This window comes from Sinocyclocheilus grahami, unplaced genomic scaffold, assembly GCF_001515645.1.
Source record: "Sinocyclocheilus grahami isolate Dianchi unplaced genomic scaffold, SAMN03320097.WGS_v1.1 scaffold1654.1, whole genome shotgun sequence".
Lineage (NCBI taxonomy): Eukaryota > Metazoa > Chordata > Actinopteri > Cypriniformes > Cyprinidae > Sinocyclocheilus > Sinocyclocheilus grahami.
The window spans coordinates 123,886-145,874 of NW_015506833.1; the positions used below are offsets into that span (position 1 = coordinate 123,886).

Here is a 21,989-nt window from a genome sequence, read left to right on the forward strand (position 1 = left end):
GTGAGCTTTTAATTAAGTAATACAATACGTTTTTAATGAAGCAACTCAACGTTCCTTCGTTACTAGCTCTAAAGTGACGTTTTCGAATTAGTAACGGAGGCTTCAGCGCAGCTGTCCAACTGAGATTTGAATACGTGGAGGAAAAAAGTAGTTACGCACAAAAAGGTTTTTAAAGACACTGTTGTTGTTTTTCATATATATTTACACTCGTGCCGTCGAACTGTTGTATAAACGCAATATCACTCTCGTACTCGAGCGATACCGGCTCTATATCAGCGGCTGTGATTGCCTCGTGCCTTTAGCCTAATTACAGCCATGCTGATTTAGAGCCGGTATCGCTCGAGTACGAGAGTGATATGCTCATACATATAATACATACAGCAAGCCATCTCGACCCTGCACACAATATACAGTGAATACATTAACCACGGGGGGAAAAATCACACCCCCCATCATGCAACAAACCGATAATCATATCATTACAAACAAAAGAAGGGGGGAGGAGAATAATTGTTACCCTCTAGCTAACTTACCATTTAATGCTTTAATAGACAGAGGGACAAAGGAGTTCTTAAAACGGTTAAGCCTACACTGAGGAACTCGAAGCGTCTTCCCAAAGGAAGAAGTTGGTACTCAGAGTGAAGGACATGAGTGGGGTCTGAAATAATTTTCAAAAATTAATCATCAAAAACAGCCTGAAGTGTGGGATGCTGCTTAACTCCCATCATTTTCACGGCTCTCTGTGTTTACCTTGTAATCTGAGCTTTCAAATGTACACTGAGATTGCCAAACCAGGCTGAGATGCCATATCGAAGAATGCTCTTAATTACAGTATGGTAAAAGAGAAGCAGAATAGAAGCTGACAGAATAAACACGAATCACATGCAATCGTTGTGACGTACTGAATCCAGCCAATCATAAAACAGCTGTGCTAATTACCCTCCTCCATCCCCAGCTCCTCCTTCGTCCAGCCAGCATTAGGCCTTCTGATTTCCCTTTGAATCAAACTGATTCTAAAATTACGTGTACATTAAATTATTGAACATTAATGATATCTGCAATACATTCATGTTGGTTCTATTATGTTTACCCTGGGGGGTGTTATTGCTGCTTTCCCTGCTCTTATCCATGCTAGGCTGCATAGAGGGGCAGGGAGTTTTTGCCCAAAACAGAACCATCCCGCCAAGCCAAACTGTATGCTAACTGCCAGTCATCGTTGATGATAGTGGTCCTGACAGGGCCAGAGCACAAATCTTAAACTACAGTTTTGAGTAAAGGAGTCTTTATGACTGTAGCCTGAGAGCTGAAACAGGAAAAACATATTTTATTTCTGGATACAGCAGTGTCACAGCGAGGGCCAAATTCTGAGTGGAGGACGAGCTTCTGAAACTGGAAGTGACTTAACGGGGAGGGATTCCTGCCCGCCCGCTCTCATTCACCTCCTTCAAAGTCTGTTTCTCTGTTCGTTCCACTGTTGTCTGTAAAGATGGAGCTGTATCTGGCCATTCTTACCCTCGCTGTCTGTCTCTCAGCTGATGCTCAATGTAAGTTCATGCTTTGTATATTAAAATACATCCACAGATTTTTCTTAAATGTGAAAAGCCTCTACAAGGATGTATGATTTCATGAAGCACACTAATGCTTTGAGTAAGCTTTTTATACACTGTGATACGTTTACTTCTGGTGATGTATTTTGATCACCTTGTCATTCAAACAGTTGATGACTAGTTGACTACAAGTGGTGATTATAAGTGGTCAGTGGATGTTAACCCAGTGACAATTTTTTTTGGCTTTTTCCCCCTAAATCCTTTAATAGTTATACACAATGCAAAAAAAAAATGCTTTTCTTACTTAGCATTTGTGCCAAAATCAAATAAGTAAAACAAGAAAAAAAATCTGCCAATGGGGTAAGCAAAAAAATAAAATAAATATAATAATAAAAAAAAAAATGTTTTTTTACTTGTCTAGTAAATGCTTCTTGATTTAACAATTTGTAGGTATTTGGACTAGAAACAAGACAAAGATACTAAGTAAGAAAAGCATACGATATGCAGTTCATCCTTTATTTCTCTCGGCCTCTGGATAGTTCTAATCTATCTTTCGTCTCTTGATGTTTGTTCCATTTCAGTTCTACACAACGATTTCAAAATTAATGGATGTTCTGACACAGAAAAAGAATCTGTGTGTGGATCAGATGGAGAAGAGATATGGCATGCTGACTTTATTCAACAGATGGGAGTAAATACATTACCAGATTTTGCAGATGCTTTGCGCTTTCCAGGATTTTATGAATCAAGCATTGCGGCACAAGAAGCATGCCAGCAAAACCTAGCTGTATGCATTAAAGCTTACGAGAGCCCGCCAGAGGAAATGGGTATGATGGAAATTTGCACAAGTTTTCCTGTAACATATTTCTTGGTTAAAGAGTGAGCTTTGGCTTACAAGATTAGATGTTATTTGAATGAGATCAGATTCAGCTCAACACAGTTTTGTGTGTTCCCAGACCCCCCCGAGACGTCCATCTATCCGAAGAATGATGTTCAGCTGGGTGTTGAGAACTCCCTCGTCTGTCACGTCACGGGCTTCTTTCCTCCGCCTGTCAACATCTCGTGGACCAAGAACAATGTCGTTGTGACGGAAGGTGAGCGTCTGAGTCGATACCGACCGAGGAATGACGGCACCTTCCACATCTTCTCCTCTCTGGATATTGTTCCTGAAGAGAGGGACATCTACAGCTGTACGGTGAACCACAGAGCCCTCCAGGGCCAAGCGCAGACCAAAATATGGGGTAAGTGCCACTCAAATCAAATGACACTAAATCGTGCTATTCCCAGTTGTTAAATTCGTATATACGTCATTCTGTGACAAAGTGCATCAGCATTACAGCACTGACAAGTGTATCCAATGATCAACAGGTGTCCCAGAGACGACTGCTGTCTCGCCCCGTCTGGGTCCGGCGGTGTTCTGTGGAGCAGGGTTCACTCTGGCGCTGCTGGGAGCAGCTACGGGAATCTTCTTCTTTATTAAAGGAGCTGCAACTCGCGACACAGACATGGCAGAAAAAGAAAAACATTTCATGCAGTGGACCTACCAATAAAGATCCTGAATGCAGTGATACAGTGTTTCGTGTGTCATTTCAGTCATGCTGGTGTTGAGGATCGATAAGATCTGGTTGAACCTTGAAAGTTGATTAAATCATGAAATCTTTTCTTGCTCTATTTGCTCAGATTACTTGACGAACTGCCAATGTAACATAATCAGTGTTGATATTGAGTGACTTAAATCAAATAAGACACTTTAGCTACTTACGTACTGCATGTAGTTGCTTTTGTCATGGACTGAAATGTTTCTGTAGGCGCACTATGTAAGTTTTTTTTGCCTTACCGCTTAATAAAGGAAAATGCATGAGTCTACTCAAGTTTTGTTGTTAAAAATGTAAACGCGTGGCAAGTGCGCTCATAATAGAGGCGACATGGTCGAGATGCACTCGTTTTTTCAAGGCACACCAATAGCTGTTTCCATCCACTTATTTTGATGTGCATTTTGGAATATCGCATTAAAAAAAAATGCTGGATGGGAACGCCAAGATGCACATAAATTCTAAAAATGTGCATAAAAACTATTCGGACACATGACTTTTTCAATGCGCATGGTTGAATTTATTCGGTAAATGTGTGCGCGTGCACAATTTTATCCGATAAGAAAACTACGATGGAAACACATTTACCGAATAAATTCCATCATGCGCACTGAAAAAGTCATGTGACTTTGCGCTATGAGACGGGATAACGTGACTAGCAGCGGACCGATCTCGTTCACAGCAGCTATATGTTGTTCTGGTCTACACTCTTAAAAATAAAGGTGCTTCATTTTTGGTTCCACAAAGAAGCATTCAGTCAAAGGTTCTTTAAAGAACCATCTTTTTCTTACCTTTTTGGAATCTGAAGAACCTTCTTTCGCCACAAAGAAGCTTTTGTGAAGCAGAAAGGTTCTTCAGATGTTAAAGCTTCTTTATGGAACCATTTAGACAAAAAGGTTCTTCTATGGCATCGTGAAGCACCTTTATTTTTAAGAGTGTAGTGATGGGCGATACCACTTATTTTGTTTTCGATACGATACCGATATTTTTCAAGGCAGTATCGTCGATACCGATTCGATACTTCTGAACTAAACTTTTAAATTATGACATTTATGAATTTATTAAATGACTAAGAGTAAAATGGGTAATGATAAGCACTTAACTTTGTTTAAATAGTAAAAGTAAAAGCATGGTTCATTTTCATAAGGGACTGCCAGTGACCGGCTGTTGCATGCATAAAATACAACCTTTATATTCTATTAACAGAATAGAACATGATCAATATTATCTTTCAACGTTCGATTTAAATAACTGTAATTGCACAAACTATGTAGGCTACAATTTCAGCCAACAATTTTTTAATGAAAATATTTACATGTTTATATATATAATATAAATTATATTAATATAAGTATATATTTAATATATAAACATTACCTGTTTTTCTTAAACGTATACATGCATGTGTTTGTATTTATAATTGTTCTTTTGAAATAGACATATGGAGAAGAAATTATTAAAAAGGTCCTGATACAGAAACACGATGGTCAACAAAACAGAGAAACTAAGGGCTTATAAGCAGCGTGAGGTAAACACCTGGAATAGAAACTGGGATGTGATCCATCAGAAACTATAGAAACTAACGAGCAAAAGGGGATCAGGGCAAACAAAACCAAGACACAATGAAACCACACAGAGTCGACATCAGTTCCAGTTCTGTTCCCATCAAACTAAAAATGGGACTAACTTCATTTTCACTAACATGCACTTTCATAATGCCTGTTGAAACCATCAGGATTCTTTCAAATAAATAAGATTCTTGCCATATAGCGATTTACCATACAGTTTTCATAAAATTGTCTTGCTACCCTGTTGAAAAAACCAGCATATGCCGGTTAGGTATGTTTTGATGCTGGGATGCTGGTCCTTTTGCTGGTTTGAGCTGGTCCTTTGCTGGTTTATACTGGTCCTTTGCTGGTTGAAGCTGTTCCTTTGCTGGTTTATGCTGGTCCTTTGCTGGTTGAAGCTGTTCCTTTGCTGGTTTATGCTGGTCCTTTGCTGGTTGAAGCTGTTCCTTTGCTGGTTTATGCTGGTCCTTTGCTGGTTGAAGCTGTTCCTTTGCTGGTTTATGCTGGTCCTTTGCTGGTTGAAGCTGTTCCTTTGCTGGTTTATGCTGGTCCTTTGCTGGTTGAAGCTGTTCCTTTGCTGGTTTATGCTGGTCCTTTGCTGGTTGAAGCTGTTCCTTTGCTGGTTTATGCTGGTCCTTTGCTGGTTGAAGCTGTTCCTTTGCTGGTTTATGCTGGTCCTTTGCTGGTTGAAGCTGTTCCTTTGCTGGTTTATGCTGGTCCTTTGCTGGTTGAAGCTGTTCCTTTGCTGGTTTATGCTGGTCCTTTGCTGGTTGAAGCTGTTCCTTTGCTGGTTTATGCTGGTCCTTTGCTGGTTGAAGCTGTTCCTTTGCTGGTTTATGCTGGTCCTTTGCTGGTTGAAGCTGTTCCTTTGCTGGTTTATGCTGGTCCTTTGCTGGTTGAAGCTGTTCCTTTGCTGGTTTATGCTGGTCCTTTGCTGGTTGAAGCTGTTCCTTTGCTGGTTTATGCTGGTCCTTTGCCAGCAAACCAGCATAAACCAGCATCCCAGCATCAAAACATACCTAACCAGCATATGCTGTTTTTTTCAACAGGATGTAAATATAAAATAAAGCAAAATAAATGTGGTCTGCTTGTGGTAAGTTTGTCAGTTATTTCTGATAAATAATCAGGATGATTAGACATTACAGTCCTTTCTGATGGTCACAGTTGGTTTTGGGACTTGTTTCATGTTTGTACAATCATATCTTATATTTTGTAATTGTTACACTTGTTTGTTTCCATAGTTACCCTGGGTTTTCATGGACACTTACTAACTCCCCCCCCCCCCCCCTGGTTATAGTTTTGTATGTGTTCAGGTTTTTGTTTAATAAAGCTGCACATGGGTTCTTCAAGCTCGCCTCAGTGGATGTGTATTACATTGACGGAACAAGTAAGTGTTAGGGTTAACTGTAGGCATGTTACATTACTGCATGTACGATAAATAATTGAGAACGCTGTTAATAGTTTGTGTTCTCTAGGAATGTAATTTGAAGGGTCTTTGTGTTTAATGTGTCACTGGAATCTAGCTTTTATCTGAGCTGTGATTTTAAAAGTAAGCAGGATATTGTGTAGCAACACTTGACACATGCGTGAAGGAGCGGCTGATTGGACGGCCGTTTTAGACTCTGACCTCACTAGCATGAACAGTGTATCTGCTGCTCTCAGTTGTGAATGAGAGAGAGTGAGAGAGGGAAAATGACACCGTTAAAGCTCTTGAATTTTCAACACATTCTAACGCTGTCTGTATTCACTGGAGCAGGTGAGAGACATTTTCTTAAATACTGTTAGTTATGATGGTTCTCTGGTAGTGGACCATCTAACATAGTAAAGTAGGTACTGTCTATTTAGATACTTTAACAATATGAATATGTGACCCTGGACAACAAAACCAGCCATAAGGGGTCAATTTTTCCAAATTGAGATGTGTGCATCATCTGAAAGCTGAATAAATAAGCTTTCCATTGATGTGTGGTTTGTTAGGATAGGACAATATTTGGCAAAATCTGGAATCTGAGGGTGCAAACAAATCTAAATATTGAGAAAATCATCTTTAAAGTTGTTCAAATGAAGTTCTTAGCCATGCATTTTACTAATCAAAAATTAAGTTTTGATATATTTACAGTAGGAGATTTACAAAATATCTTCATGGAACATGATCTTTACTTAATAGCTTAATGATTTTTGGCTTAAAAGAAAGAGCTATAATTGTGACCCATACAATGTATTGTTGGCTATTCCTACAAATATCCCCCAGCGACTCAACACTGCTTTTGTGCTGCAGGAACACATATGAGGTGATGTAATAGCCGCGACTGTGTGCTTCTGTTTTTTATTGTTGAAATAAGCTCACACAGATGTTATTTTTCAGCGAATGGATATTATTTCCACACATGGATGGAGTGCATCTACAGCTCTCCTGATCTCAGTGACATGGAGTTCATTGAAGGCCTTTACTTCAATAAATATCCAGTCATTAAGTTCAACAGCACGGTGGGGATGTTTGAGGGGTTTTCGGATCTCGGAATAAAAACCGCAGAAATGTGGAACAACGATACAGCATTCTTACAGCAAACCATGGCTAAGGTTGACACGTACTGCAAGCCTAATGCTGAAGCTTATGAAGGAGCTATCCATAGGAAAAAAGGTCAAAACTCTTCTTTGATAATGCACATTTATATAGTCTGTCGTGTGATTACAATACATAGAGTAGGAAGTGATTTGGGATGTGGCTGTTTCAGAGCGGCCGACGGTGAAGCTCAGTTCAGTGATGCCTGGAGACGGCACACATCCAGCTCTGGTGAAGTGCAGCGCGTATGACTTCTACCCTCAACCAATCAAAGTGTACTGGCTGAAGGACGGGGTGCCGGTGACGTCTGACGTGACCTCCACTGAGGAGCTGCCCAACGGAGACTGGTACTACCAGATTCACACCGTGCTAGAATACACTCCCAAATCTGCAGAGAAGATCTCCTGCGTGGTGGAGCACGCCAGCTTCACCAGACCCATGATCTACGACTGGAGTAAGACACGACGCCTGCCTTAACACTAATATAGCATCAGTTACACAACAAGAGGAGATATGTAAACTGTCCAGTTGTCACACTTCTACCTTCTATATTTTACAGTTACACCGTGGTCTGAATACTCGATTCTGATTGGCTGGAAGTAGGGTGACCACACGTCCTGCTTTACATTGTACCGTGCATATTGAGAAAATCTCCCGCATTTTCATCAGTCTGTTTAATTGTCATTTTAAGGAAACGTGCATGGGCTCTTTTGCCTTTTTAAGAAAGCTTTTCATTGATTCTTTTTGCGGCGTAGTTTCACCTATATTTAACGGCGCTTCGTCAGAAGTTGCACAGCGCAGCCGTCTGCGTGCATGATCTAGCCAGAGCGGGAAAACACAGAAAAAAACCCAAATGCACAGACACATGTAATGAATGAGAATTAATTCGGTAAGAATGCATTTAATCATTTTGTCTTTTTAACGGACTTTATGTGTTTACTTGGAAATGTGCTTTTTAAGGATTAGATTTGAGTAGTTTCTCTTTATATTTAGATTGAAAGTGCTGTTAAAATTAGTTTTGTACCATAGAAACGGACAAACTGAGTGACGTACATTCACGACGTCTGTTCACAGCGCCCTTATTATCTTTTCATAAAGTCTATCAGCAATTTTAAAGCATGTTAACCTCACTGCAAAAAGACATGTAATACAAGATCATCGTTAATTTACATTGAATAACAGTAATAAGTTATCTCTCCCTCGTGTCCCGCATTGTCTCGCAAAATCCCGTCTGCTGTCCTGCAACAGAGCAATAGCCAGGTAGTCAAAATTAAGTCTGTTTAACCACCGTTTTATATGAATGTGCGGTTTATCGAAGCACGTACACACACACACAGAGAGAGATCAGAGATCACGCCGCACACACAGAAACATTAAGGAGCACAGAAACTTTCATCGCTGCCCTGTGACTTGAATTCATTTATTCAAATAATGTAATTTTATGTATTACTTTCTCTCAAGTTCTGATTTAAAGCAGGCAGAAAGCTACATCTAGTGAGCTGAAACTGACAAAAATGACCACTTTTACCCTTCCAGTCAAATATCGCACTGTAAACATCAGTAACAGCTTTAAGCTGTCGGTGCTGGTAGATGACCATGGTGTAAGCGGGATAATCCACGGCTAGTGGTGCATTGTGTTAATAGAGCGATGTTTGTCCTTCACAGCCCCACCGGCCCCTGAGTTTGAGTGGGATATTCAACTATTATTCACTATTGAATCTGCTGCACTGCTGCTGGGAATCATCATAGCCACTGCTGGATTCATTTACTTCAAGATAAAAACATCAAGACTGTAGAGGTGAGAGCAAGCCACTGATACAAATCTAGTCCAGTTATAGAACTATAAATATCATAGCACTTTTCAATGAATCACTCTTGTTATTCTGATAGAGAAGTTCCCAGTACCACGTCAAGTGATGGTAAGTCCTACATTTTACTCAGTTATTTGGATAACGCCTTATATAATGAAATGCTGAACCATCAGCCTCAGTAACATGAATATTAATCACTCAAATGGCAGGTCCTCATACTGACTGGAAGGAGCCTCATCGTGGAGAAGCACAAACACGACCATCACACACTGTCCAACTCTTCAACTGATGCTTCCAAATAAAAAAGAAGATTATAGCATTGTATCTGAGACATGTGTTTGGCTAATATTTCAGCATCTTCAGGCAATATTAGCACTAAATAATGTGAATGATTGAGGGACTCACACTCTCATCTCTTCTCACTCTCCTTCTACATCTTACACTCTTTCTCTTCTTCCCGCACCATGCATCCTCTTCTCATTTCACACCTTCTTCCTGCTCCACCACCGCTTCTCTTTCTTGTTCTTTCTCCACGTTCTGCTTAAGTTTGTTTGCTCTGGGAATTCACATCAGCTGTTACACACAGTGCAGAAAATTTAATTTACTAAACTAAACAATGTGATTTTTGTAGCTGTGTGAACAGTTTAGTAAATTGAATTTTATGCACTGTGTGTATTACTGATCTTGCAGATACCAATTTGCTGTTTGACGTGTTTGCAAACATGCTGCAAACTGTTTTGTGGTGTTTTTAGAAAGTAGGACCACACTTTACATTAGAACCAGAATCAGAATACGAGGAATTTGTTTTCGTGACAGAAGCTCCACAGTGCAACAGAATGAAAGTGACAGGACAAACCCCAGATAATAAAAGAATAAAAATATAACAAGTAAATAGGGAATAACAATATACAAATTGACAATTTGTATGTACAGGTATATTATGTGCAAATTCGATTTCAAATGTAGACTAGTAGAAATGTAGACAGTATGTGTGTTAGATAAAAAATAGTATATGTTTATAAATAGTGTTGTGTGTTCCACAATTATTGTCAATGTTCATGAGATGGATGGTCTGAGGGAAGAAACTGTTCCTGTGTCTGGTCGTTCTGGTGCTCAGTGCTCTGTAGCGTCGACCAGATGGCAACAGTTCAAAGAGGGAGTGTGCTGGATGTGAGGGGTCCAGAGTGATTCTGCCAGCCCTTTTGCTCACTCTGGATAAGTACAGTTCTTGGAGAGAAGGGAGGGTTGTACCAATGATTCGCTCAGCAGTCCAGACTACACTCTGTAGTCTTCTGAGGTCAGGTTTGGTAGCTGAGCTGAACCAGACAGTTATTGAAGTGCAGAGGACAGATTCAATAATGGCGGAGTAGAACTGTTTCAGCAGCTCCTGTGGCAGGTTGAACTTCCTCAGCTGGCGAAGGAAGTACAACCTCTGCTGGGCCTTTTTCACAATGGAGTCTATGTGAGTGTCCCACTTCAGGTCCTGAGAGATTGTGGTCCCCAGGAACCTGAATGACTCCACTGCAGTCACAGTGCTGTCCATGATGGTGAGTGGGGGGAGTGCAGAGGGGTTTCTCCTGAAGTCCACGGTCATCTCCACAGTTTTTAGCGTGTTGAGCGCCAGGTTGTTGAGACTGCACCAGACAGCCAACTGCTCGACCTCCTGTCTGTAAGCAGACTCGTCACCGTCCTGAATGAGGCCGATGAGTGTGGTGTCGTCTGCAAACTTCACGAGCTTGACAGAGGGGTCTTTAGAGGTGCAGTCGTTGGTGTACAGGGAGAAGAGCAGTGGAGAGAGAACACAACCCTGAGGAGCTCCAGTGCTGATCGTACGGGTGCTGGATGTGTATTTTCCCAGCCTCACTAGCTGCTGCCTGTCTGTCAGGAAGCTGTTGATCCACTGACAGACGGAGGTGGGCACGGAGAGCTGAGTTAGTTTGGGCAGGAGGAGGTTTGGGATGATAGTGTTAAAGGCCGAGCTGAAGTCCACGAACAGGATCCTCACATAAGTCCCTGGTCTGTCTAGATGTTGCAGAACATAATGCAGTCCCATGTTTACTGCATCGTCCACAGACCTGTTTGCTCTGTAGGCAAACTGAAGAGGATCCAGCAAGGGTCCAGTGATGTCCTTCAGGTGGGCCAGCACCAGTCTTTCAAAAGACTTCATGACCACAGACGTTAGAGCCACAGGTCTGTAGTCATTAAGTCCAGTAATTTTGGGTTTCTTTGGGACGGGGATGATGGTGGAGCGTTTGAAGCATGAAGGGACTTCGCACAGCTCCAGTGATCTGTTGAAGATCTGTGTGAAGATGGGGGCCAGCTGGTCAGCACAGGATTTCAGACAGACTGGTGTAACACAGTCTGGGACCTGGTTCTTTTCTCATTTTCTGCTTCCGGAAGACCTGGCGCACCTCGTCTTCGCTGATCTGAATTGCAGGTGTGGGGGAGAGGGGGGTTGCTGAAGGTGTGAAATTCCAAATTGGAATTTCAAAAAGACTAGCACAGAATTCATTCTATATTCTATATTCTAGTCCTATAGCAGAGGTCACCAAACTTGGTCCTGGAGGGCCGGTATCCTGCAGAGTTAAGCTCCGCCTCCAACCCTAATCAAACACACCAGAACTAGCTAATCAATGTCTTACAAGGCATACTAGAAACTTCAAGGCAGGTGTGTTGAGGCAAGTTGGAGGTAAACTCTGCAGGACACCGACCCTCCAGGACAGTCTGGTGACCCCTGTCCTATAGAAACAGGAGGGACTTTCTCATTCGAAAGCACATTTTGATTGGACACAAATTTTGATTCATTTAGATCTATCTGATTTTGAGTCAACTTTTATGAATACAAAAGCATACGAATGGCTTCTGTAATGCTGAATTAATTTCAAAATAAGAGTACAACACAAGACGGGAACACAGGCTGGGATCATGCCTCAAATCTAAAATATGTGGACTAAAACCACACAAAAAAACAATCTTGAACTATATTAAGAGTATATTAAGGCATGGAGCAGTTTCTTTACACTTTTCGCTTTTCATTACACCATAATGCTCTATAATATAATGCTACAAAATTCTGTAATTCAAATCTGTATTATGACATATTTTTACATACAAATATCACTGAGTAACCAATATTTTAATAATCAGAAAATGATATGTACATACCATTATTATCTGAAGCAGTGTCAATGTGCAACAGCAGCTTCTGGAAAAAAGGTAGTATCTTATTCATTAAAATATTTATCAATTATCTGTATGCATTTATATATTACATTGTGCTAAAACATACAGTATATTTTCCTTATAAAAGTACCTGGTTTTGTAAGACTTTGCTGTAAGGGCAAGCGGCTGTAGACAGCACTGACAGCAGAACCTACCAAGGGAGTTACCAAACAACTTACCTAAAGTGTGAACCATGTCTCAAGAAGTTCCCCGGCTTGTTCCAAGAGTCCTTTCTAAAGAACAGGATTGTGGGTCATGTTAAAAATAGTTGCCTCAGCTGTCAGTAGCAAGTTACATGACTTGAAGGTACTGGGGAAAATTTGACAAACATTGTCAAATAAAAATATATTGCTATCTTGCTATAATTAAAGCTCTTTACTACCTACAGAGGGCGAACAGAAGACAGGACAGATGAGCAGAAAGAGTTTAAACCTGTTTGTTTTTTATGGTTTCATCAGTGGGTCACCAGATGGCAGTCTTTCCTTTTGGTTTAAGGAACAGGGAGGGATCCACAAGCACACAGCGTATTATTCAAGAAACCCTTTTGGTATCTCAACACAAACACGTTTTGTGTTCTTCTCCATCCTTACCCTTTCCATATTTGTATTAATAAGTTTTTGTCATGTGATGTTCCTAATGTAGTAGCCTTTTTATCAGAAGGCTTGGCAACATCTATCCTTTTTCCAAACTGCTTGTCCTCTGTAGAGTTGCAGGGATGCTAGAGCCTATCTCGGCATATCTGGCCATAGCAGGGCTGGCTTAGAAACAAGTAAAATAAAAAAAAATTAATTGATGCCGTTAACTAATATAACTTTTTACCATCATGAAATTCTACAGAAAAAAAATTATGTGTAGTTTGGTGTGGAATGCAATTTAATGCTATAGTATAGCATACTATACCACAGTATATATAAAATGCACTATAGTAGGCTAACCACATTTTCTGACAAATTATCATGACATGATAAATGTTATTAGAAATTAATATGATATATTCAATTAAAAAGAGTAACTTTTAAAATAGTTGTATTTTTGCATTTCACTGGTGGAAACCAAGTAACAAATGCCAGTACCAGTTTAACTGTAGTATTTAGGACTAAATGTAGTATTATTTGTTGGAACTATAATTACCATGGCACATTTTTGAAAGAGGGGCTATAGGAAGCCTATGTAGTGTAGTTAGTACATAGTACAGTGTAGTAGCTATGGTACACTATATAGTTCCACTGTAAACATGAATGTTAAAATGTAAAACTTAAAATCTGTGTAGGCCCTATATTAATTGCGGTAATCAAATGTATTACATTGTATAACTGTGGCTTGTATTTTTTTATATCTTTATGGGTCCTTTCTGGTCATGAAATTTCTAGTTTTCTAACATGTAGATCAAACACTTATGTTTTATTCAAATCAAACAAGAAAGTATGCTGATTCAGATTACTTAATATCCATCCAAATAAAACCCAGCATGTTACATTTTTTTGTCCTGAAAATCCCTCATATTTGTACACAGAGATGACTTCTAGAGTCACCTCAGGAGGGTGTAGTAGCCTGCATACCAAGCACAGCACAGCCGCTAATCACGTCCTGATGTTTTACTGTAGGTGAGCGGGATCAGACCAGTAGGAGTCACCGCTACACTCGCTTTCTCGCTCTTCTGAACCTCTCAGTGATAGAGCAGGGAAACAACATGCCGGAAGTGGGGTTTCGGGACTCGTAAGCGTGGAAAGTTTACTCTGTCCTTTTGCTGGTTTATGCTGGTCCTTTTGCTGGTTTATGCTGGTCCTTTGCCAGCAAACCAGCATAAACCAGCATCCCAGCATCAAAACATACCTAACCAGCATATGCTGTTTTTTTCAACAGGATGTAAATATAAAATAAAGCAAAATAAATGTGGTCTGCTTGTGGTAAGTTTGTCAGTTATTTCTGATAAATAATCAGGATGATTAGACATTACAGTCCTTTCTGATGGTCACAGTTGGTTTTGGGACTTGTTTCATGTTTGTACAATCATATCTTATATTTTGTAATTGTTCCACTTGTTTGTTTCCATAGTTCCCCTGGCACTCCGTGGCTTATGATCAAACCTAACGACCCCCCCCCCCCCCCCAGGTCTAGTCTTGGTTATAGTTTTGTATGTGTTCAGGTTTTTGTTTAATAAAGCTGCACATGGGTTCTTCAAGCTCGCCTCAGTGGATGTGTATTACATTGACGGAACAAGTAAGAGTTAGGGTTAACTGTAGGCATGTTACATTGCTGCATGTACGATAAATAATTGAGAACGCTGTTAATAGTTTGTGTTCTCTAGGAATGTAATTTGAAGGGTCTTTGTGTTTAATGTGTCACTGGAATCTAGCTTTTATCTGAGCTGTGATTTTAAAAGTAAGCAGGATATTGTGTAGCAACACTTGACACATGCGTGAAGGAGCGGCTGATTGGACGGCCGTTTTAGACTCTGACCTCACTAGCATGAACAGTGTATCTGCTGCTCTCAGTTGTGAATGAGAGAGAGTGAGAGAGGGAAAATGACACCGTTAAAGCTCTTGAATTTTCAACACATTCTAACGCTGTCTGTATTCACTGGAGCAGGTGAGAGACATTTTCTTAAATACTGTTAGTTATGATGGTTCTCTGGTAGTGGACCATCTAACATAGTAAAGTAGGTACTGTCTATTTAGATACTTTAACAATATGAATATGTGACCCTGGACAACAAAACCAGCCATAAGGGGTCAATTTTTCCAAATTGAGATGTGTGCATCATCTGAAAGCTGAATAAATAAGCTTTCCATTGATGTGTGGTTTGTTAGGATAGGACAATATTTGGCAAAATCTGGAATCTGAGGGTGCAAACAAATCTAAATATTGAGAAAATCATCTTTAAAGTTGTTCAAATGAAGTTCTTAGCCATGCATTTTACTAATCAAAAATTAAGTTTTGATATATTTACAGTAGGAGATTTACAAAATATCTTCATGGAACATGATCTTTACTTAATAGCTTAATGATTTTTGGCTTAAAAGAAAGAGCTATAATTGTGACCCATACAATGTATTGTTGGCTATTCCTACAAATATCCCCCAGCGACTCAACACTGCTTTTGTGCTGCAGGAACACATATGAGGTGATGTAATAGCCGCGACTGTGTGCTTCTGTTTTTTATTGTTGAAATAAGCTCACACAGATGTTATTTTTCAGCGAATGGATATTATTTCCACACATGGATGGAGTGCATCTACAGCTCTCCTGATCTCAGTGACATGGAGTTCATTGAAGGCCTTTACTTCAATAAATATCCAGTCATTAAGTTCAACAGCACGGTGGGGATGTTTGAGGGGTTTTCGGATCTCGGAATAAAAACCGCAGAAATGTGGAACAACGATACAGCATTCTTACAGCAAACCATGGCTAAGGTTGACACGTACTGCAAGCCTAATGCTGAAGCTTATGAAGGAGCTATCCATAGGAAAAAAGGTCAAAACTCTTCTTTGATAATGCACATTTATATAGTCTGTCGTGTGATTACAATACATAGAGTAGGAAGTGATTTGGGATGTGGCTGTTTCAGAGCGGCCGACGGTGAAGCTCAGTTCAGTGATGCCTGGAGACGGCACACATCCAGCTCTGGTGAAGTGCAGCGCGTATGACTTCTACCCTCAACCAATCAAAGTGTACTGGCTGAAGGACGGGGTGCCGGTGACGTCTGACGTGACCTCCACTGAGGAGCTGCCCAACGGAGACTGGTACTACCAGATTCACACCGTGCTAGAATACACTCCCAAATCTGCAGAGAAGATCTCCTGCGTGGTGGAGCACGCCAGCTTCACCAGACCCATGATCTACGACTGGAGTAAGACACGACACCTGCCTTTACACTAATATAGCATCAGTTACACAACAAGAGGAGATATGTAAACTGTCCAGTTGTCACACTTCTACCTTCTATATTTTACAGTTACACCGTGGTCTGAATACTCGATTCTGATTGGCTGGAAGTAGGGTGACCACACGTCCTGCTTTACATTGTACCGTGCATATTGAGAAAATCTCCCGCATTTTCATCAGTCTGTTTAATTGTCATTTTAAGGAAACGTGCATGGGCTCTTTTGCCTTTTTAAGAAAGCTTTTCATTGATTCTTTTTGCGGCGTAGTTTCACCTATATTTAACGGCGCTTCGTCAGAAGTTGCACAGCGCAGCCGTCTGCGTGCATGATCTAGCCAGAGCGGGAAAACACAGAAAAAAACCCAAATGCACAGACACATGTAATGAATGAGAATTAATTCGGTAAGAATGCATTTAATCATTTTGTCTTTTTAACGGACTTTATGTGTTTACTTGGAAATGTGCTTTTTAAGGATTAGATTTGAGTAGTTTCTCTTTATATTTAGATTGAAAGTGCTGTTAAAATTAGTTTTGTACCATAGAAACGGACAAACTGAGTGACGTACATTCACGACGTCTGTTCACAGCGCCCTTATTATCTTTTCATAAAGTCTATCAGCAATTTTAAAGCATGTTAACCTCACTGCAAAAAGACATGTAATACAAGATCATCGTTAATTTACATTGAATAACAGTAATAAGTTATCTCTCCCTCGTGTCCCGCATTGTCTCGCAAAATCCCGTCTGCTGTCCTGCAACAGAGCAATAGCCAGGTAGTCAAAATTAAGTCTGTTTAACCACCGTTTTATATGAATGTGCGGTTTATCGAAGCACGTACACACACACACAGAGAGAGATCAGAGATCACGCCGCACACACAGAAACATTAAGGAGCACAGAAACTTTCATCGCTGCCCTGTGACTTGAATTCATTTATTCAAATAATGTAATTTTATGTATTACTTTCTCTCAAGTTCTGATTTAAAGCAGGCAGAAAGCTACATCTAGTGAGCTGAAACTGACAAAAATGACCACTTTTACCCTTCCAGTCAAATATCGCACTGTAAACATCAGTAACAGCTTTAAGCTGTCGGTGCTGGTAGATGACCATGGTGTAAGCGGGATAATCCACGGCTAGTGGTGCATTGTGTTAATAGAGCGATGTTTGTCCTTCACAGCCCCACCGGCCCCTGAGTTTGAGTGGGATATTCAACTATTATTCACTATTGAATCTGCTGCACTGCTGCTGGGAATCATCATAGCCACTGCTGGATTCATTTACTTCAAGATAAAAACATCAAGACTGTAGAGGTGAGAGCAAGCCACTGATACAAATCTAGTCCAGTTATAGAACTATAAATATCATAGCACTTTTCAATGAATCACTCTTGTTATTCTGATAGAGAAGTTCCCAGTACCACGTCAAGTGATGGTAAGTCCTACATTTTACTCAGTTATTTGGATAACGCCTTATATAATGAAATGCTGAACCATCAGCCTCAGTAACATGAATATTAATCACTCAAATGGCAGGTCCTCATACTGACTGGAAGGAGCCTCATCGTGGAGAAGCACAAACACGACCATCACACACTGTCCAACTCTTCAACTGATGCTTCCAAATAAAAAAGAAGATTATAGCATTGTATCTGAGACATGTGTTTGGCTAATATTTCAGCATCTTCAGGCAATATTAGCACTAAATAATGTGAATGATTGAGGGACTCACACTCTCATCTCTTCTCACTCTCCTTCTACATCTTACACTCTTTCTCTTCTTCCCGCACCATGCATCCTCTTCTCATTTCACACCTTCTTCCTGCTCCACCACCGCTTCTCTTTCTTGTTCTTTCTCCACGTTCTGCTTAAGTTTGTTTGCTCTGGGAATTCACATCAGCTGTTACACACAGTGCAGAAAATTTAATTTACTAAACTAAACAATGTGATTTTTGTAGCTGTGTGAACAGTTTAGTAAATTGAATTTTATGCACTGTGTGTATTACTGATCTTGCAGATACCAATTTGCTGTTTGACGTGTTTGCAAACATGCTGCAAACTGTTTTGTGGTGTTTTTAGAAAGTAGGACCACACTTTACATTAGAACCAGAATCAGAATACGAGGAATTTGTTTTCGTGACAGAAGCTCCACAGTGCAACAGAATGAAAGTGACAGGACAAACCCCAGATAATAAAAGAATAAAAATATAACAAGTAAATAGGGAATAACAATATACAAATTGACAATTTGTATGTACAGGTATATTATGTGCAAATTCGATTTCAAATGTAGACTAGTAGAAATGTAGACAGTATGTGTGTTAGATAAAAAATAGTATATGTTTATAAATAGTGTTGTGTGTTCCACAATTATTGTCAATGTTCATGAGATGGATGGTCTGAGGGAAGAAACTGTTCCTGTGTCTGGTCGTTCTGGTGCTCAGTGCTCTGTAGCGTCGACCAGATGGCAACAGTTCAAAGAGGGAGTGTGCTGGATGTGAGGGGTCCAGAGTGATTCTGCCAGCCCTTTTGCTCACTCTGGATAAGTACAGTTCTTGGAGAGAAGGGAGGGTTGTACCAATGATTCGCTCAGCAGTCCGGACTACCCTCTGAAGTCTTCTGAGGTCAGATTTGGTAGCTGAGCTGAACCAGACAGTTATTGAAGTGCAGAGGATGGATTCAATGATGGCGGAGTAGAACTGTTTCAGCAGCTCCTGTGGCAGGTTGAACTTCCTCAGCTGGCGAAGGAAGTACAACCTCTGCTGGGCCTTTTTCACAATGGAGTCAATGTGAGTGTCCCACTTCAGGTCCTGAGAGATAGTGGTGCCCAGGAACCTGAATGACTCCACTGCAGTCACAGTGCTGTCCATGATGGTGAGTGGGGGGAGTGCAGAGGGGTTTCTCCTGAAGTCCACGGTCATCTCCACAGTTTTGAGCGTGTTGAGCGCCAGGTTGTTGAGACTGCACCAGACAGCCAGCTCTTTAACCTCCTGTCTGTAAGCAGACTCGTCACCGTCCTGAATTAAGCCAATAAGTGTGGTGTCGTCTGCAAACTTCAGGAGCGTGACAGAGGGGTCTTTAGAGGTGCAGTTGTTAGTGTAGAGGGAGAAGAGGACGCAACCCTGGGGGGCGCCAGTGCTGATCGTACGGGTGCTGGATGTGTATTTTCCCAGCCTCACTAGCTGCTGCCTGTCTGTCAGGAAGCTGTTGATCCACTGACAGACGGAGGTGGGCACGGAGAGCTGAGATAGTTTGGGCAGGAGGAGGTTTGGGATGATAGTGTTAAAGGCCGAGCTGAAGTCCACGAACAGGATCCTCACATAAGTCCCTGGTTTGTCTAGATGTTGCAGAACATAATGCAGTCCCATGTTGACTGCATCATCCACAGTTTGTCATTGTTGTAAGTTAAATGAGTCCTGGTAGGAATGCACATATCTTCACAGAAACTGATATAGGATGTTACAGTCTCTGTGAGCTCGAAGCAGTCTTGTAAATCCCGCTCTGCTTCATTATACCATCTTTTTACAGTCCTTAATACAGGTTTAGCTGATTTCAGTTTCTGCCTGTAGGTCAGTATAAGATGAACTAAACAGTGATCAGAGAGTCCTAAAGCTGCCCGTGGAATGGAGTGATATGCATCCTTTATTGTGGTGTAAGAATGGTCCAGTATATTACTGTCTCTGGTGGGACATGTAACGTGCATTAACTACAAGTAGGTGTCATTAACTACTATGACCTTGAATCCAAAAAAATTAGTGTGTCCATTTTGTGTTGCAAAACATTTGTGCTACAATTGTGGTGGAATACAGATAAGTTTAAGTAGGGTTTAGTGGCATGGGTAGGTCTAAAGAGAACTTATTATCCGTAATTCACTTTTACATGGTGTTTGGACATAAATGTGTATCAGCAGTGTGTGTACGCAACCACCCTTTAATGATAAAAAACTTTTTTAATCCTCATTAAACCTCATCAGTCTCATAGAACAAGCCGTTTTGATTTTCTGAGGCGAAACCGCATACTTCCAACTAAATAGTATGCGAACAAATAAGTATGTCCGAATCCTTAGTATTCATAAAAGAGTAGGCAAGAATTACCTGGTGATCAGGGGCGTTTCCTCCGAGTAGGCAAGGGAGGAACAAAAACTGGATGAGAAAATTGTCGATATTGTAAAAATAAAACAATGCAAATATTACAAAATATGACATTAAAACATGTAGAAGTCACTCATTTTTATCAAGTACCATTGTCCAACAGCGACACCAGCAGGTAAAGTTATGGCAGAGGCTTGTCTCCCCTGAGCACATTGACTTTTAACAGAGACCCTAAAGCGTGCAGTGGGCTTAGGCATGCCGCCATCACGATATGATTGGATATGATTAGATATGATTGGTTTGTGCGATAAATCCTGCCTCTGTTTCATGGGCGTCTGAATGATGAAAATGATGGCATTAATGTGAAGATGAATTGAGACAGCATCTCTTGTGTTAGATTGAACCGGACCGCCACAAAACCTATATGAGCTAAATGCTTGAGGTATTCGGCCAATCACAATGCACTGGATAGCTGGCCAATCAGAGCACACCTCGCTTTTCAGACCGATGAGCTTTGTAAAAATTGATGCGTTTCAGAAAGGCGGGGCATAGAGGAGAAACAATAATGTACAGTATGTGGAAAATAATGTGTTTTTTTAACCTTAAACCGCATAAACATATTGCATTACACCAAATACACAAAATAATGTTCTTTTTAGCAGCATCATATGATCTTTTTAAGTAAATCAGAACTCGTTAGCATAACTGTTCGAGGAATCCTCTTGCCTCACAGCAAACGGTGCTCGCGCTAACGCCAATTCCGTCCGTGTTTTGACTTCAGTAAATCAGTTTTGGCAAATACAAACCATGTTATAATTTTTAATAGAGTCCAACATCCAGCCGCGCAAGAAAACATACAATCAATCCGAGACGTTATCAATAAGGCAAGTCTATTGTAAAGTTGTAGAGAAAAACATTTTACATTTAAATAGCTTATTCTTAACTTTGGACCTTATTCTTGAAACACAAAATGACCAATAAAAATGTCCAAAAGCAGCCCATAGTAAATCTATAAGTCATCTTTAATTGAAAAATACGCATTTATATATATATGCGATTGTCCCATATTTTCCTTTTCTGAAGTTGGCAACCCTACCGACACCTGAGACATTCGGCCTCGCGGCTAGAGATATTCACCTTCGTGAAGAGTGACTGCATCGGAGCAGTTCGTGGTGGACTTGTGCTGAATCCGTTCTGGACGGGACGCACCCTGTTTCATGAGGGGACTTGACTCGTCGTGTGCCAGGGACCGTTCAAGATTGGAAACGGTGAGTTTGAGCCGTGAGTGATTTCAACATTGCCTCATTATAGTCGAATGGACGTAAGTGAATTCCTTTTTGAGACTTATTGACTGTGAGTGATTATTCTGAACTCGTCAGCTGTGCATGGGCACCAACGAACTGGGCCCCAACGTTAAAGTACGCGTACCTTTGTGACCGTGTTACCGATTCATATCAAATGTGCATACGGGACTAAAAGAGACCTTATAAATTGTGAATCACGTTTTTTTTTTTTCTTTCTTACAAGTGTGTAATCTGAATTCTTGTTGTGGTTTTGGTATTTCTTACTTGCTTCTGAAGTGTTCAACTTTAGCAGGGTTTTGAATTCTCTTCTCATGTGTTGATTTGGGGTTAAAAGTTAGGAAAACAAGGTTAAGAAGCTTAGTACCAGAGACAAAGAACAATTCTGAGACTCAGAAGGTGGTATACATCTTT

At 40.5% G+C, this 21,989-nt stretch overlaps 3 protein-coding genes across 5 annotated transcripts; all 3 read left to right on the top strand.

Moving 5' to 3' along the window:
• Positions 1–1,460: 1,460 nt before the first annotated feature.
• On the top strand, positions 1,461–3,401 carry LOC107571813 (H-2 class II histocompatibility antigen, A-U alpha chain-like). Its single transcript, XM_016258193.1, has 4 exons — positions 1,461–1,544; positions 2,129–2,374; positions 2,504–2,788; positions 2,916–3,401. Exons 1-4 carry the CDS (start codon positions 1,487–1,489, stop codon positions 3,095–3,097), a joined length of 771 nt encoding a protein of 256 aa, XP_016113679.1. The 5' UTR covers positions 1,461–1,486; the 3' UTR covers positions 3,098–3,401.
• Positions 3,402–6,375: 2,974 nt separating this feature from the next.
• On the top strand, positions 6,376–9,582 carry LOC107571811 (H-2 class II histocompatibility antigen, E-S beta chain-like). Of its 2 annotated transcripts, none has more exons than XM_016258188.1 (6): positions 6,376–6,463; positions 7,073–7,348; positions 7,443–7,724; positions 8,936–9,068; positions 9,161–9,189; positions 9,291–9,582. In XM_016258188.1, exons 1-4 carry the CDS (start codon positions 6,376–6,378, stop codon positions 9,064–9,066), a joined length of 777 nt encoding a protein of 258 aa, XP_016113674.1. In that variant the 3' UTR covers positions 9,067–9,068; positions 9,161–9,189; positions 9,291–9,582. The 2 variants fall into 2 exon arrangements, with proteins under 2 accessions (XP_016113674.1, XP_016113675.1); XM_016258189.1 differs by having other exon boundaries at positions 9,166–9,189.
• Positions 9,583–14,805: 5,223 nt separating this feature from the next.
• LOC107571812 (H-2 class II histocompatibility antigen, E-S beta chain-like) lies at positions 14,806–18,011 on the top strand. 2 transcript variants are annotated; one of them, XM_016258191.1, is made up of 6 exons: positions 14,806–14,892; positions 15,502–15,777; positions 15,872–16,153; positions 17,365–17,497; positions 17,590–17,618; positions 17,720–18,011. In XM_016258191.1, the coding sequence occupies exons 1-4, from the start codon at positions 14,829–14,831 to the stop codon at positions 17,493–17,495; spliced, it is 753 nt and encodes a 250-aa protein (XP_016113677.1). In that variant the 5' UTR covers positions 14,806–14,828; the 3' UTR covers positions 17,496–17,497; positions 17,590–17,618; positions 17,720–18,011. The 2 variants fall into 2 exon arrangements, with proteins under 2 accessions (XP_016113677.1, XP_016113678.1); XM_016258192.1 differs by having other exon boundaries at positions 17,595–17,618.
• The last annotated feature ends 3,978 nt before the right edge of the window (positions 18,012–21,989 follow it).